This window comes from Tachyglossus aculeatus, unplaced genomic scaffold (assembly GCF_015852505.1).
Source record: "Tachyglossus aculeatus isolate mTacAcu1 unplaced genomic scaffold, mTacAcu1.pri scaffold_12_arrow_ctg1, whole genome shotgun sequence".
NCBI classification, from domain to species: domain Eukaryota; kingdom Metazoa; phylum Chordata; class Mammalia; order Monotremata; family Tachyglossidae; genus Tachyglossus; species Tachyglossus aculeatus.
The window spans coordinates 815,997-829,204 of NW_024044858.1; the positions used below are offsets into that span (position 1 = coordinate 815,997).

Below are 13,208 nucleotides of genomic sequence, written 5' to 3' on the forward strand. Positions count from 1 at the left end.
ACGTAGAAGCCGGGCGCTCATTTTGCCGATCTCTACTTCCTCCTTTTCCCCCTTGTCTGAGCAATAATCTGGACTTGCGGGAATTAATAATAATAATAATAATAATGACGGCATTTGTTAAGCGCTTACTATGTGCAAAGCACTGTTCTAAGCGCTGGGGAGGATACAAGGTGATGAGGTTGTCCCACTTGGGGCTCACAGTCTTCGCCCCCGTTTTCCAGATGAGGTAACTGAGGCCCAGAGAAGTGAAGTGACTCGCCCAAAGGCACACAGCTGACAATCGGCGGAGCCAGGATTTGAACCCACGACCTCGGACTCTTTCCAATGAGCCACGCCGCTTCTCCTTACGGCTGGGAATTACAGCTAGCTTTGCCACTCGGTGTCCGTTTCACGCGGGAGGAGCGGGACCTCTAGTTCAAATGGGCTTTATTTTTCCGTTTACGAATCGAGGTGCCCTTCAGCCCCTCTGCCCACCTTCTAAGGCGTGGGGAGACGGAGGAGAGACCGGATCCGGTTCCTGCCCTGATGGAGTCACGCCCAGCTGGAGAGGCACTGCCATGCGGCTCCTCTTCCAAGTGGGAGTCTCCTCCGAGTTGAAGGAACAGACCCTGCCCAGCCTCCTCCTGGGAGAGCAAGAATGAACGGGATGCCGGGTGGGTTTAGGCCTCCCTCTTCCTCTTCCTCCTCCTCCTCCTCAATCCCCAGTCTCCCGGTTCCGGCCTTGGTCCCGAAGCCAATTCTCTACCTCCAGCTTCCACCCCCGCCTCCGTCCCGCCAGAATCCGGAGCCCAAGCCATCTCAGCTCCTTCCTCTTCCGAACTCCAAGCCCGGGTTCCTCCGCCGACGGTCAGCTGCTCCGCGGGAGGGCCGCTCCAGGCTGCACGGAGAAACCGGGACAGGGGAACTTCGGGCTCCGCTTTCACCCGCCCCACCACACTCATTCATCGATCGTATTTATTGAGCGCTTACTGCGTGCAGAGCACTGTACTAAGCGCTTGGGAAGTACAGGTTGGCAACATATACAGACAGTCCCAACCCAATAGTGGGCTCACAGTCTAAAAGACCACTCGTCCTTTATATATGTATATCACCTGTATATATGTTTGCACATATTTATTACTCTATTTATTTATTTTACTTGTACATAGCTATTCTATTTATTTTATTTTGTTAGTATGTTTGGTTTTGTTCTCTGTCTCCCCCTTCTAGACTGTGAGCCCACTGTTGGGTAGGGACTGTCTCTATATGTTGCCAATTTGTACTTCCCAAGCGCTTAGTACAGTGCTCTGCACATAGTAAGCACTCAATAAATACGATTGATGATGATGATGATGGTCCCCTGTTTGAAAAATATTACGCGTGGAGCAGCATGGCTTAGTGGAAAGGGTCAGAGGACTCGAGTTCGAATCCTGCCACCACGACTTTTTCTTTTCTTGATGCTAACGAGGGCATTTATTAAGCGCTTACTATGCGCAAAGCGCTGGGGAGGTTACAAGGTGATCAGGTTGTCCCATGGCGGGGGGGGGAGTCACAGTCTTAATCCCCATTTTACAGATGAGGTAACTGCGGCCCAGAGAAGTGAAGTGACTTGCCCAAAGTCACACAGCTGACAAGTGGCGGAGCCGGGATTCGAACCCCTGACCTCTGACTCCAAAGCCCGGGCTCTTTCCGCTGAGCCACGTTTAGGAGTATTTGTTAAGCGTTTTCTACGTGCCGGGCACTGCACTAAGCGGTGGAGTGGATGCAAGCAACAGTCCCCAGTTCCACGTGGAGCTCACACCGTGTGACCCTGGGCAGGACGCTTCACGTCCCTGTGCCTCAGTCTCCTCCCCTGTAAAATGGGGAATTCATTCATTCATTCAATCGTAATTATTGAGCGCCTACTGTGTGCAGAGCACTGTACTAAGCTCTTGGGAAGTACAAGTTGGCAACATATAGAGACAGTCCCTACCCAACAGCGGGCTCACAGTCTAGAAGGGGGAGACAGACAACAAAACAAAACATATTAACAAAATAAAATAGAATAAATATGTACAAGTAAAATAGAGTAATAAATATGTACAAACATATATACAGGTGAGTATATATACATATATACAGGTGAGTATCAATCCCTGTTCCCCCAAGTGGAACAGGGACTGTGCCTGACATTCATTCATTCGATCGTATTCACTGAGCACTTACTGTGTGCCTGGAAAGTACAATTTGGCAACACATAGAGACGATCCCCGCCCACAACGGGCTCCCCGTCTAGAAGGGGGGGGAGACGGACATCATCATCATCATCATCAATCGTATTTACTGAGCGCTTACTATGTGCAGAGCACTGTACTAAGCGCTTGGGAAGTACAAATTGGACATCACGACGGCTTTCTGCCCCGGTGTATAGAAGAGTGCATCAGATAGGGTAAGCTCTTAACAGATATCACGATTGTTATTATCACATTCAAAGAGGCTGCGATCTTCCCTGTTCGAAAAAGCGCATCACCCCGCACGAGGCAGAGGGTGGAAATTGTGGCTCATCTCCAACCCCACCTGGGGGGAGGTGATTCGAACCCAGAAGCAGCTGTTGGGGTGGGGAAGGAGAGCGAGCGGCCCGGGGGGTTCATACCGGGGGGGGTCGCGACGCTGTCCGCTCTGCCGTCCAGCAGCCGACGAAGCGATCGGAGCCGCGCGGCCATCTCCGCCTGCTGGGCTCCGGCCAGGGCGTCCAGGCTGGGGGGACAGGCCCGCTCAGCAGCCCTCCCCGGGGAGGCGTGAGCCGCCCCCTCGCCCCGATTTCCCCCCCGAGGTGAGCGTTTCGGACCCCGGACCCTTCCTCCCGCCACGCTCCGCCCCTCACCGGTCCGACAGAGGGTCGAGCTGGGTCAGGAGGCCGCTCAGCAGTCTTTCCGTAAGCACCAGCTGCTGCTCCAGCTCTGCCAGCTGCAGCTCTGTGGGAGTTGGGAAGCGGAAAAATAGAGAATAACGATAATAATGGCATTTGCCGAGCCCTTACTAGCGCGCTGTCCCAAGCGCCGGGGAAGATGCAAGGTGATCCCCCTTTTGCAGACGAGGCCACTGAGGCCCAGGGAAGCCGAGTGACTCGCCCAAGCACACGGAGCCGGGATTTGAACCCATGACCGCTGCCCCCCAAGCCACGCTCAATCACCCCAACCCCCCAGGACTGGGCTGCCCGGTGCCAACCTCCCCACGGGCCCCGCAGGGCCCGCCCTTCCCTACCTGTCTGGGAAGCCTCGCCTTCCTTAGGCTTTTTCTCAGGGAGCACTTCGGTGCTGGACTGCCCCTGCCAGGAAGGCCAATTCAGTCAATCGTATTTATTGGGCGCTTACTGTGTGCACAGCGCTGTACTAAGCGCTGGGGAAGTACAAGTTGTACATTTGCGTGTTTATTGAGCGCTCACCGCTTGCCGCCCTCTCTTCCTCCCTTCAAAGCCCTACTGAGAGCTCACCTCCTCCAGCAGGCCTTCCCAGACTGAGCCCCCTCCTCCCCATCCCCCCAGCCTTACCTCCTTCCCCTCCCCACACCACCTGCCTATATGTCTATATGTTTGTATGTATTTATTACTCTATTCTATTTGTACATATTTATTCTATTTTGTTAATATGTTTTGTTTTGTTCTCTGTCTCCCCCCTTCTAGACTGTGAGCCCGCTGTTGGGTAGGGACCGTCTCTATACGTTGCCAACTTGTACTTCCCAAGCGCTTAGCACAGTGCTCTGCACTCAGTAAGTGCTCAATAAATACAATTGAATGAATGAATGTTTTGTCTTGTTGTCTGTCTCCCCCTTCTAGACTGTGAGCCCACTGTTGGGTAGGGACCGTCTCTATATGTTGCCAACTTGGACTTCCCAAGCGCTTAGTCCAGTGCTCTGCACATGGTAAGCGCTCAATAGATACGATTGAATGAATGAATGAATATTGGGCGCTTACTGTGTGCACAACCCTGTACTAAGTGCTTGGGAAGTACAAGTTGTACATTTGCGTGTTTACTGAGCGCTCACAGCGTGCAGAGCACCGGACTAGAGACAGATAGAGACAGTCCCCACCCAACAAGGGGGCTCACAGTCTAGAACTGCTACACTGTGACCCCACTGTCGGGTAGGGACCGTTTTATTATCTGTTGCCAACTTGTACTTCCCAAGCGCTTAGTCCAGTGCTCTGCACATAGTAAGCGCTCAATAAATACGGTTGAATGAATGACTAGAGACAGACAGAGACAGTCCCCAACCAACAAGGGAGGGGGCTCACAGTCTAGAACTACAACACTGTGAGCCCCCTTGTTGGGTGAGGACTGTCTCTCTATGGGGCCAACTTGTCCTTCCCAAGCGCTTAGTCCAGTGCTCTGCACATAGTAAGCGCTCAATAAATACGACTGAATGAATGAATGACTAGAGACAGATACAGACAGACTGAACGAATGAATGACTAGGGACAGAGACAGTCCCCACCCAACAAGGGGGCTCACAGTCTACAACTGCTAAGCTGTGAGCCCCCGTGTTCGATGGGGGACTGTCTATGGGGCCAACCTGTCCTTCCCAAGCGCTTAGTCCAGTGCTCTGCACATAGTAAGCGCTCAATAAATACGATTGAATGAATGACTAGAGACAGTCCCCACCCAACAAGGGGGCTCACAGTCTACAACTGCTAAGCTGTGAGCCCCCTTGTTGGGTGGGGGACTGTCTCTCTATGGGGCCAACTTGTCCTTCCCAAGCGCTTAGTCCAGTGCTCTGCACATAGTAAGCGCTCAATAAATACGACTGAATGAATGAATGACTAGAGACAGATACAGACAGACTGAACGAATGAATGACTAGGGACAGAGACAGTCCCCACCCAACAAGGGGGCTCACAGTCTACAACTGCTAAGCTGTGAGCCCCCGTGTTCGGTGGGGGACTGTCTATGGGGCCAACCTGTCCTTCCCAAGCGCTTAGTCCAGTGCTCTGCACATAGTAAGCGCTCAATAAATACGATTGAATGAATGACTAGAGACAGTCCCCACCCAACAAGGGGGCTCACAGTCTACAACTGCTAAGCTGTGAGCCCCCTTGTTGGGTGGGGGACTGTCTCTCTATGGGGCCAACTTGTCCTTCCCAGGCGCTCAGTCCAGTGCTCTGCACATAGTAAGCGCTCAATAAATACGACTGAATGAATGAATGACTAGAGACAGATACAGACAGACTGAACGAATGAATGACTAGGGACAGAGACAGTCCCCACCCAACAAGGGGGCTCACAGTCTACAACTGCTAAGCTGTGAGTCCCCTTGTTGGGTGGGGGACTGTCTCTCTATGGGGCCAACTTGTCCTTCCCAAGCGCTCAGCCCAGTGCTCTGCACATAGTAAGCGCTCAATAAATACGACTGAATGAATGAATGACTAGAGACAGATACAGACAGACTGAACGAATGAATGACTAGGGACAGAGACAGTCCCCACCCAACAAGGGGGCTCACAGTCTACAAATGCTAAGCTGTGAGCCCCCTTGTTGGGTGGGGGACTGTCTCTCTATGGGGCCAACTTGTCCTTCCCAGGCGCTTAGTCCAGTGCTCTGCACATAGTAAGCGCTCAATAAATACGACTGAATGAATGACTAGAGACAGTCCCCACCCAACAAGGGGGCTCACAGTCTACAAATGCTAAGCTGTGAGCCCCCTTGTTGGGTGGGGGACTGGCTCTCTATGGGGCCAACTCGTCCTTCCCAGGCGCTCAGTCCGGTGCTCTGCACATAGTAAGCGCTCAATAAATACGATTGAATGAATGCATGCATGAATGAATGAATGAATGGGCCCCCCGCCCATGCCTCCCCCCCTTAAGGCCCACGCACCTGGAGCCACCTGTAGAGGAGGGCAAAGGTCAGAGCCAGCAGGGCGGACAGCGGTCCCAGGGCCGGGGCCCCCCAGCCGGGCCCCCGACGCCCGGTCGCACCTGCGGGGACAGGACCGGGGCGGGCAAGGTCGGGGGTCAGGGGTCAGGGGTCACGGGGTCACCGGGGGGACGGGGAGGGGAAACGGGGGGGGCGGTACCTGGGCGCAGGGGGGCCAGGCCGGGGTCGCTGCCGCCCCCGGGGCCCGCCAGGAGCAGCCCCGCGGAGGCCCAGAGGAGCAGCCCCCCGGGACCGGGCGTCGCCATGGCGACGGGAGGGGGGTGGGCGACCCCCGGAAACCGGAAGGGCCAATCGGGGCCCGCCCCTCCAGCCCCCGCTCCCGCCAATCAGCAAGCGGAACGGCCGCAATGACTGGGATTAATCACGCGAGTCACAGCGGTACTTGGTCATTCATTCATTCACTCACTCACCCACTCATTCATTCAGCAAGCGTATTGATTCAGCCCTTACTCATTCATTCGTTTAATCGTATTTATCGAGCGCTTCCTCATTCATTCATTTACTCATTCGGTCATTCAAGCGTGCTGATCGAGCGCTTCCTCATTCGTTCATTCATTCAAGCGTATTTACTGAGCACTTATGCTTTATTGAGCGCTTACTCATTCATTCATCCAAGCGTATTTATTGAGCGCTTACTCATTCGTTCATTCAAGCGTATTTATTGAGCGCTTACTCATTCAGTCATTCAAGCGTATTGATCGAGCGCTTACTCATTCGTTCAAGCGTATTGATCGAGCGCTTCCTCATTCATTCAGCCGTATTTATTGATCGCTTACTCACTCGTTCAAGCGTATTGATTCAGCGCTTACTCATTCATTCATCCAAGCGTATTTATTGAGCGCTTACTCATTCATTCATTCAGCCGTATTTATTGAGCGCTTATTCATTCAAGCGTATTTATTCAGCACTTATTCATTCAAGCGTCTTGATCGAGCACTTTCTCATTCGTTCAATCGTATTTATTGAGTGCTTATTCATTCCTTCATTCAATCGTATTTATTGAGCGCTTACTCATTCGTTCATCCATTCAATCCTATTTATTGAGCGCTTACTCATTCATTCATCCAAGCGTATTTATTGAGCGCTTACTCATTCGTTCGTTCATTCAAGCGTATTTATTGAGCGCTTACTCATTCAGTCATTCAAGCGTATTGATCGAGCACTTATTCGTTCAATCGTATTGATCGAGCGCTTACTCATTCATTCATTCAAGCGTATTGATCGAGCGCTTACTCATTCAGTCATTCAAGCGTATTGATCGAGCGCTTACTCATTCGTTCAATCGTATTGATCGAGCGCTTATTCATTCAGTCAAGCGTATTTATCGAGCGCTTACTCATTCAGTCATTCAAGCGTATTGATCGAGCGCTTACTCATTCAATCGTATTTATTGAGCGCTTACTCATTCAGTCATTCAAGCGTATTGATCGAGCGCTTATTCGTTCAATTGTATTTATTGAGCGCTTACTCATTCAGTCATTCAAGCGTATTTAATGAGCGCTTACTCATTCGTTCAATCGTATTTATCGAGCGCTTACTCATTCATTCATTCAATCGTATTTATCGAGCGCTTACTCATTCAGTCATTCAATCGTATTTATCGAGCGCTTACTCATTCATTCATTCAAGCGTATTTATTCGGTGCTTACTCATTCAGTCATTCAAGCGTATTGATCGAGCGCTTAATCATTCGTTCAATCGTATTTATTGAGCGCTTACTCATTCGTTCATTCATTCAAGCGTATTTACTGAGCACTTATTCTTTATTGAGCGCTTACTCATTCATTCATCCAAGCGTATTTATTGAGCGCTTACTCATTCGTTCATCCAAGCGTATTTATTGAACGCTTACTCATTCGTTCATTCAAGCGTATTTATTGAGCGCTTACTCATTCAGTCATTCAAGCGTATTGATCGAGCGCTTACTCATTCGTTCAAGCGTATTGATCGAGCGCTTACTCATTCATTCAGCCGTATTTATTGAGCGCTTACTCACTCGTTCAAGCGTATTTATTCAGCGCTTACTCATTCATTCATCCAAGCGTATTTATTGAGCGCTTACTCATTCATTCATTCAGCCGTATTTATTGAGCGCTTATTCATTCAAGCGTATTTATTCAGCACTTATTCATTCAAGCGTCTTGATCGAGCACTTTCTCATTCGTTCAGTCGTATTTATTGAGTGCTTACTCATTCATTCCTTCATTCAATCGTATTTATTGAGTGCTTACTCATTCATTCCTTCATTCAATCGTATTTATTGAGCACTTACTCATTCGTTCATCCAAGCGTATTTATTGAGCGCTTACTCATTCAGTCATTCAAGCGTATTGATCGAGCACTTATTCGTTCAATCGTATTGATCGAGCGCTTACTCATTCATTCATTCAAGCGTATTGATCGAGCGCTTACTCATTCAGTCATTCAAGCGTATTGATCGAGCGCTTACTCATTCAAGCGTATTTATCGAGCGCTTACTCATTCAGTCATTCAAGCGTATTGATCGAGCGCTTACTCATTCGTTCAATCGTATTGATCGAGCGCTTATTCATTCAGTCAAGCGTATTTATCGAGCGCTTACTCATTCAGTCATTCAAGCGTATTGATCAAGCACTTATTCAATCGTATTTATTGAGCGCTTACTCATTCAGTCATTCAAGCGTATTGATCGAGCGCTTATTCGTTCAATTGTATTTATTGAGCGCTTACTTATTCAGTCATTCAAGCGTATTTAATGAGCGCTTATTCATTCATTCAATCGTATTTATCGAGCGCTTACTCATTCATTCATTCAAGCGTATTTATTCGGCGCTTACTCATTCAGTCATTCAAGCGTATTGATCGAGCGCTTATTCGTTCAATCGCATTTATTGAGCGCTTACTCATTCGTTCATTCATTCAAGCGTATTTACTGAGCACTTATTCTTTATTGAGCGCTTATTCATTCATCTAAGCGTATTTATTGAGCGCTTCCTCATTCGTTCATTCATTCCAGCGTATTTATCGAGCGCTTACTCATTCAGTCATTCAAGCATATTGATCGAGCGCTTAGTCATTCGTTCAATCGTATTGATCGAGCGCTTATTCGTTCATTCATTCAAGCGTATTTACTGAGCACTTACTCATTCTTTATTGAGCGCTTATTCATTCATCCAAGTGTATTTATTGAGCGCTTACTCATTCGTTCATTCATTCAAGCGTATTTATCGAGTGCTTACTCAGTCATTCAAGCGTATTGATCGAGCGCTTACTCATTCATTCATTCAAGCGTATTTATTCAGCACTTATTCATTCAATCGTATTTTTTGAGCACTTACTCATTCCTTCATTCAATTGTATTTATTGAGCACTTATTCATTCAATCATATTTATTGAGCGCTTATTCCTTCATTCAATCGTATTTATTGAACACTTATTCATTCAAGCATATTTATTGAGCGCTTACTCATTCATTCATTCAAATTTATTGAGCACTTACTCATTCATGCATTCATTTAAGTGTATTTATTGAGCACTTACTCATTCATTCATTCAAGTGTATTTATCGAGCGCTTATTCGTTCAATCGTATTTATTGAGCACTTACTCTCGTTCATTCATTCAATCGTATTTATTGAGCACTTATTCATTCATCCAAGTGTATTTATTGAGCGCTTACTCATTCAGTCATTCAAGCGTATTGATTGAGCACTTACTCATTCGTTCAATCATATTGATCGAGCGCTTACTCATTCATTCATTCAAGCGTATTAATCGAGCGCTTATTCGTTCAAGCGTATTTATCGAGCGCTTATTCATTCAAGCGTATTGATCGAGCGCTTACTCATTCGTTCATTCAAGCGTATTTATCGAGCGCTTACTCATTCAGTCATTCAAGCATATTGATCGAGCGCTTACTCATTCGTTCAATCGTATTTATTGAGCACTTACTCATTCGTTCATTCATTCAAGCGTATTTCCTGAGCACTTACTCATTCATTCATTCATTCAAGCATGTTTATTGAGCGCTTACTCATTCATTCATTCATTCAATAGTATTTATTGAGCGCTTATTCATTCATTCCTTCATTCAATCGTATTTATTGAGTGCTTATTCATTCAATAGTATTTATTGAGCGCTTGCTCATTCATTCCTTCATTCAAGCATATTGATTGAGTGCTTATTCATTCATTCAATCGTATTTATTGAGCACTTATTCATGCATTCATTCAAGTGTATTTATTGAGCGCTTACTCATTCATGCATTCAAGCGTATTTATTGAGTGCTTACTCATTCATTCATTCAATCGTATTTATTGAGCGCTTACTCATTCATTCCTTCATTCAACCATATTTATTGGGCACTTATTCATTCAAGCATATTTATTGAGCACTTATTCATTCATTCATTCAATCGTATTTATTGAGCATTTACTCATTCATGCATTCATTCGTGTATTTATTGAGCACTTATTCATTCAAGCATATTTATTGAGCGCTTACTCATTCGTTCATTCATCCAAGCGTATTTATTGAGCGCTTACTCATTCATTCATTCATTCAAGCGTATTTATTGAGCGCTTACTCATTCGTTCATTCATCCAAGCATATTGAGCGCTTACTCATGCATTCATTCATTCATTCATTCAAGCGTATTTACTGAGTACTTATTCATTCATTCATTCTAGCGTATTTACTGAGCGCTTATTCATTCAAGCGTATTTATTGAGCACTTATTCATTCAAGCATATTTATTGAGCACTTACTCATTCATTAATTCAAGTGTATTTATTGAGTGCTTACTTATGCATTCATTCAAGCGTATTTACTGAGCGCTTATTCATTCAAGCGTATTTCTTGAGCGCTTATTCATTCAAGCGTATTTATTCAGCCCTTATTCATTCATTCAAGCATATTTATCGAGCACTTATTCATTAAAGCATATTTATTGAGCACTTATTCATTCAATTGTATTTATTGAGCGCTTAATCAATCGTATTTATTGAATGCTTACTATGTGCAGAGCACTGTACTAAGAGCTTGGGAAGTACAAGTTGGCAACATATAGAGAGGGTCCCTACCCAACAGTGGGCTCACAGTCTAAGAGTGGGCTCACAGTCTATAAGAGTGGGCTCACAGTCTAAAAGCATTCAAGCGTATTTATTGGGCGCTTACTCATTCATTCATTCAATCGTATTTATTGAGTGCTTACTCATTCATTCAAGCGTATTGAGTTCTTACTCATTCATTCATTCAATCATATTTATTGAGCACTTATTCGTTCATTCATCCAAGCACATTTATTGAGCGCTTACTCATTCATTCATTCATTCAAGCGTATTTACTGAGCGCTTACTCATTCATTCATTCAATCATATTTATTGAGCGCTTATTCGTTTTCATTCAAGCGTATTTATTGAGCGCTTACTCATTCATTCATTCAATCATATTTATTGAGCGCTTACTCATTCGTTCATTCATTCAAGCGTATTTATTGAGCGCTTACTCATTCATTCAAGCTTATTTACTGAGTGCTTATTCATTCATTCATTCAAGCGTATTTAGTGAGCGCTTAATCATTCATTCATTCATTCAATCGTATTTATTGAGTGCTTACTCATTCATTCAATCATATTTATTGAGCGCTTATTCATTCAAGCGTATTTATTGAGCGCTTACTCATTCATTCATTCAATTGTATTTATTGAGCACTTACTCATTCATTCATTCAAGCGCATTTATTGAGCACTTATTCATTCAAGCATATTTCTTGAGCGCTTATTCATTCAAGCGTATTTATTGAGCGCTTATTCGTTCATTCATTCAAGCGTATTTATTGAGCGCTTACTGATTCATTCATTCAATCATATTTATTGAGCGCTTACTGATTCATTCCTTCATTCATTCAATCGTATTTATTGAGCGCTTACTGTGTGCAGAGCACTGGACTAAGCGCTTGGGAAGTATAAGTCGGCAACATAGAGAGATGGTCCCTACCCAACAGCGGGCTTACACTCATACATTCATACAGACATATATACATATATTCATTCATTCATTCATTCATTCAATCGTACTTATTGAGCGCTTACTGTGTGCAGAGCACTGTACTAAGCGCTTGGGAAGTACAAGTCGGCATCAGATAGAGACGGTCCCTCCCCAACGACGGGCTCACAGTCTATTGGGGGAGACAGACAACAAAACAAAACACGGAGACAGGGGTCAAAGTCGTCGGAACAAATAGAATTAAAGCTCTATGCACATCATATGTTGCCAATTTGTACTTCCCAAGCGCTTAGTACAGTGCTCTGCACATAGTAAGCACTCAATAAATACAATTGATGATGATGATGATGATCATTAACAAAATAAATGGAATAGTAAATATGTACAAGTAAAATAGAGTAATATATCTGTACAAATATATATACAAGTGCTGTGGGGAGGGGAAGGAGGTAGGGCGGGGAGGGATGGGGAGGAGGGGAGGAAAAAGGGGGCTCAGTCTGGGAAAACACAGTGTGGGCTTAATAAATGCCATTTATTTTTTAGTTACTATTAATACTACTGCTACTAATGATTGCGGTATTTGTTAAGCGCTTACTACGTGCCAGGCATTGCACTAAGCGCTGGGGTCGATGAAAGCTAATCAGGTTAATGTCTCCCCATCTAAACTCATTGTGGGCAGGGAATGTGTCTTTTTATGGTTACCTTGTACTCTCCCGAGCGCTTAGTACGGTGCTTGGCACACAGTAAGCGCTTAATAAATACTACTGAACATACTACTCCTATTAATAATAATAATGATGGCATTTATTAAACGCTTACAATTTGTAAAGCACTGTTCTAAGCGCTGGGGAGGTTACAAGGTGATCAGGGGCCCACAGTCTTAATCCCCATTTTACAGATGAGGTAACTGAGGCCCAGAGAAGCGAAGTGACTTGCCCAAAGTCACACAGCTGACAATTGGCGGAGTTTGGATTTGAACCCATGACCTCTGACTCCAAAGCCCGGGCTCTTTCCACTGAGCCATAGTAGCTCGTTGGGGGCAGGGAATGAGTCTTTTTATTGTCATATTGTGCTCTCCCAAACGCTTAGTACAGTGCTTCGAACACAGTGAGTGCTCCGTAAATACAATTGAACATACTACTCCTATTGAGAGTAGCTCTTTGTGGTCAAGGAGTGAGTCTTTTTATTGTCATCTTGTACTCTCCCGAGCGCTTAGTAATCGCTCAATAAATATTCATTCATTCAATCATATTTATTGAGCACTTACTGTGTGCAGGGCACTGTACTAAGCGCTTGAAAAGTACAATTGTACTACTACTATGGATAGTAGCTCGATGT

At 45.6% G+C, this 13,208-nt stretch overlaps 1 protein-coding gene across 2 annotated transcripts; it reads right to left on the reverse strand.

Moving 5' to 3' along the window:
• Nucleotides 1-409: 409 nt before the first annotated feature.
• Nucleotides 410-6,130, reverse strand: CCDC107 (coiled-coil domain containing 107). Of its 2 annotated transcripts, XM_038742524.1 has the most exons (7): nucleotides 6,025-6,130; nucleotides 5,826-5,926; nucleotides 3,223-3,286; nucleotides 2,843-2,933; nucleotides 2,612-2,715; nucleotides 746-877; nucleotides 410-623 (listed from the first exon to the last, which is right to left on the reverse strand). In XM_038742524.1, the coding sequence occupies exons 1-7, from the start codon at nucleotides 6,128-6,130 to the stop codon at nucleotides 532-534; spliced, it is 690 nt and encodes a 229-aa protein (XP_038598452.1). In that variant the 3' UTR covers nucleotides 410-531. The 2 variants fall into 2 exon arrangements, with proteins under 2 accessions (XP_038598452.1, XP_038598453.1); XM_038742525.1 differs by having other exon boundaries at nucleotides 410-877.
• Between the last annotated feature and the right edge of the window lie 7,078 nt (nucleotides 6,131-13,208).

Bases quoted from the DNA above. Each gene is read 5' to 3' on its own strand.
- CCDC107 (XM_038742524.1), bottom strand. From the start codon at position 6,130: ATGGCGACGCCCGGTCCCGGGGGGCTGCTCCTCTGGGCCTCCGCGGGG. The intron at 2,716-2,842 runs GTGAGGGGCGGA...CTGTCCCCCCAG, and splicing joins CTCGACCCTCTGTCGGACCG to CCTGGACGCCCTGGCCGGAG. The intron at 878-2,611 runs GTATGAACCCCC...TTCTCCGTGCAG, and splicing joins CAGCGTCGCGACCCCCCCCG to CCTGGAGCGGCCCTCCCGCG.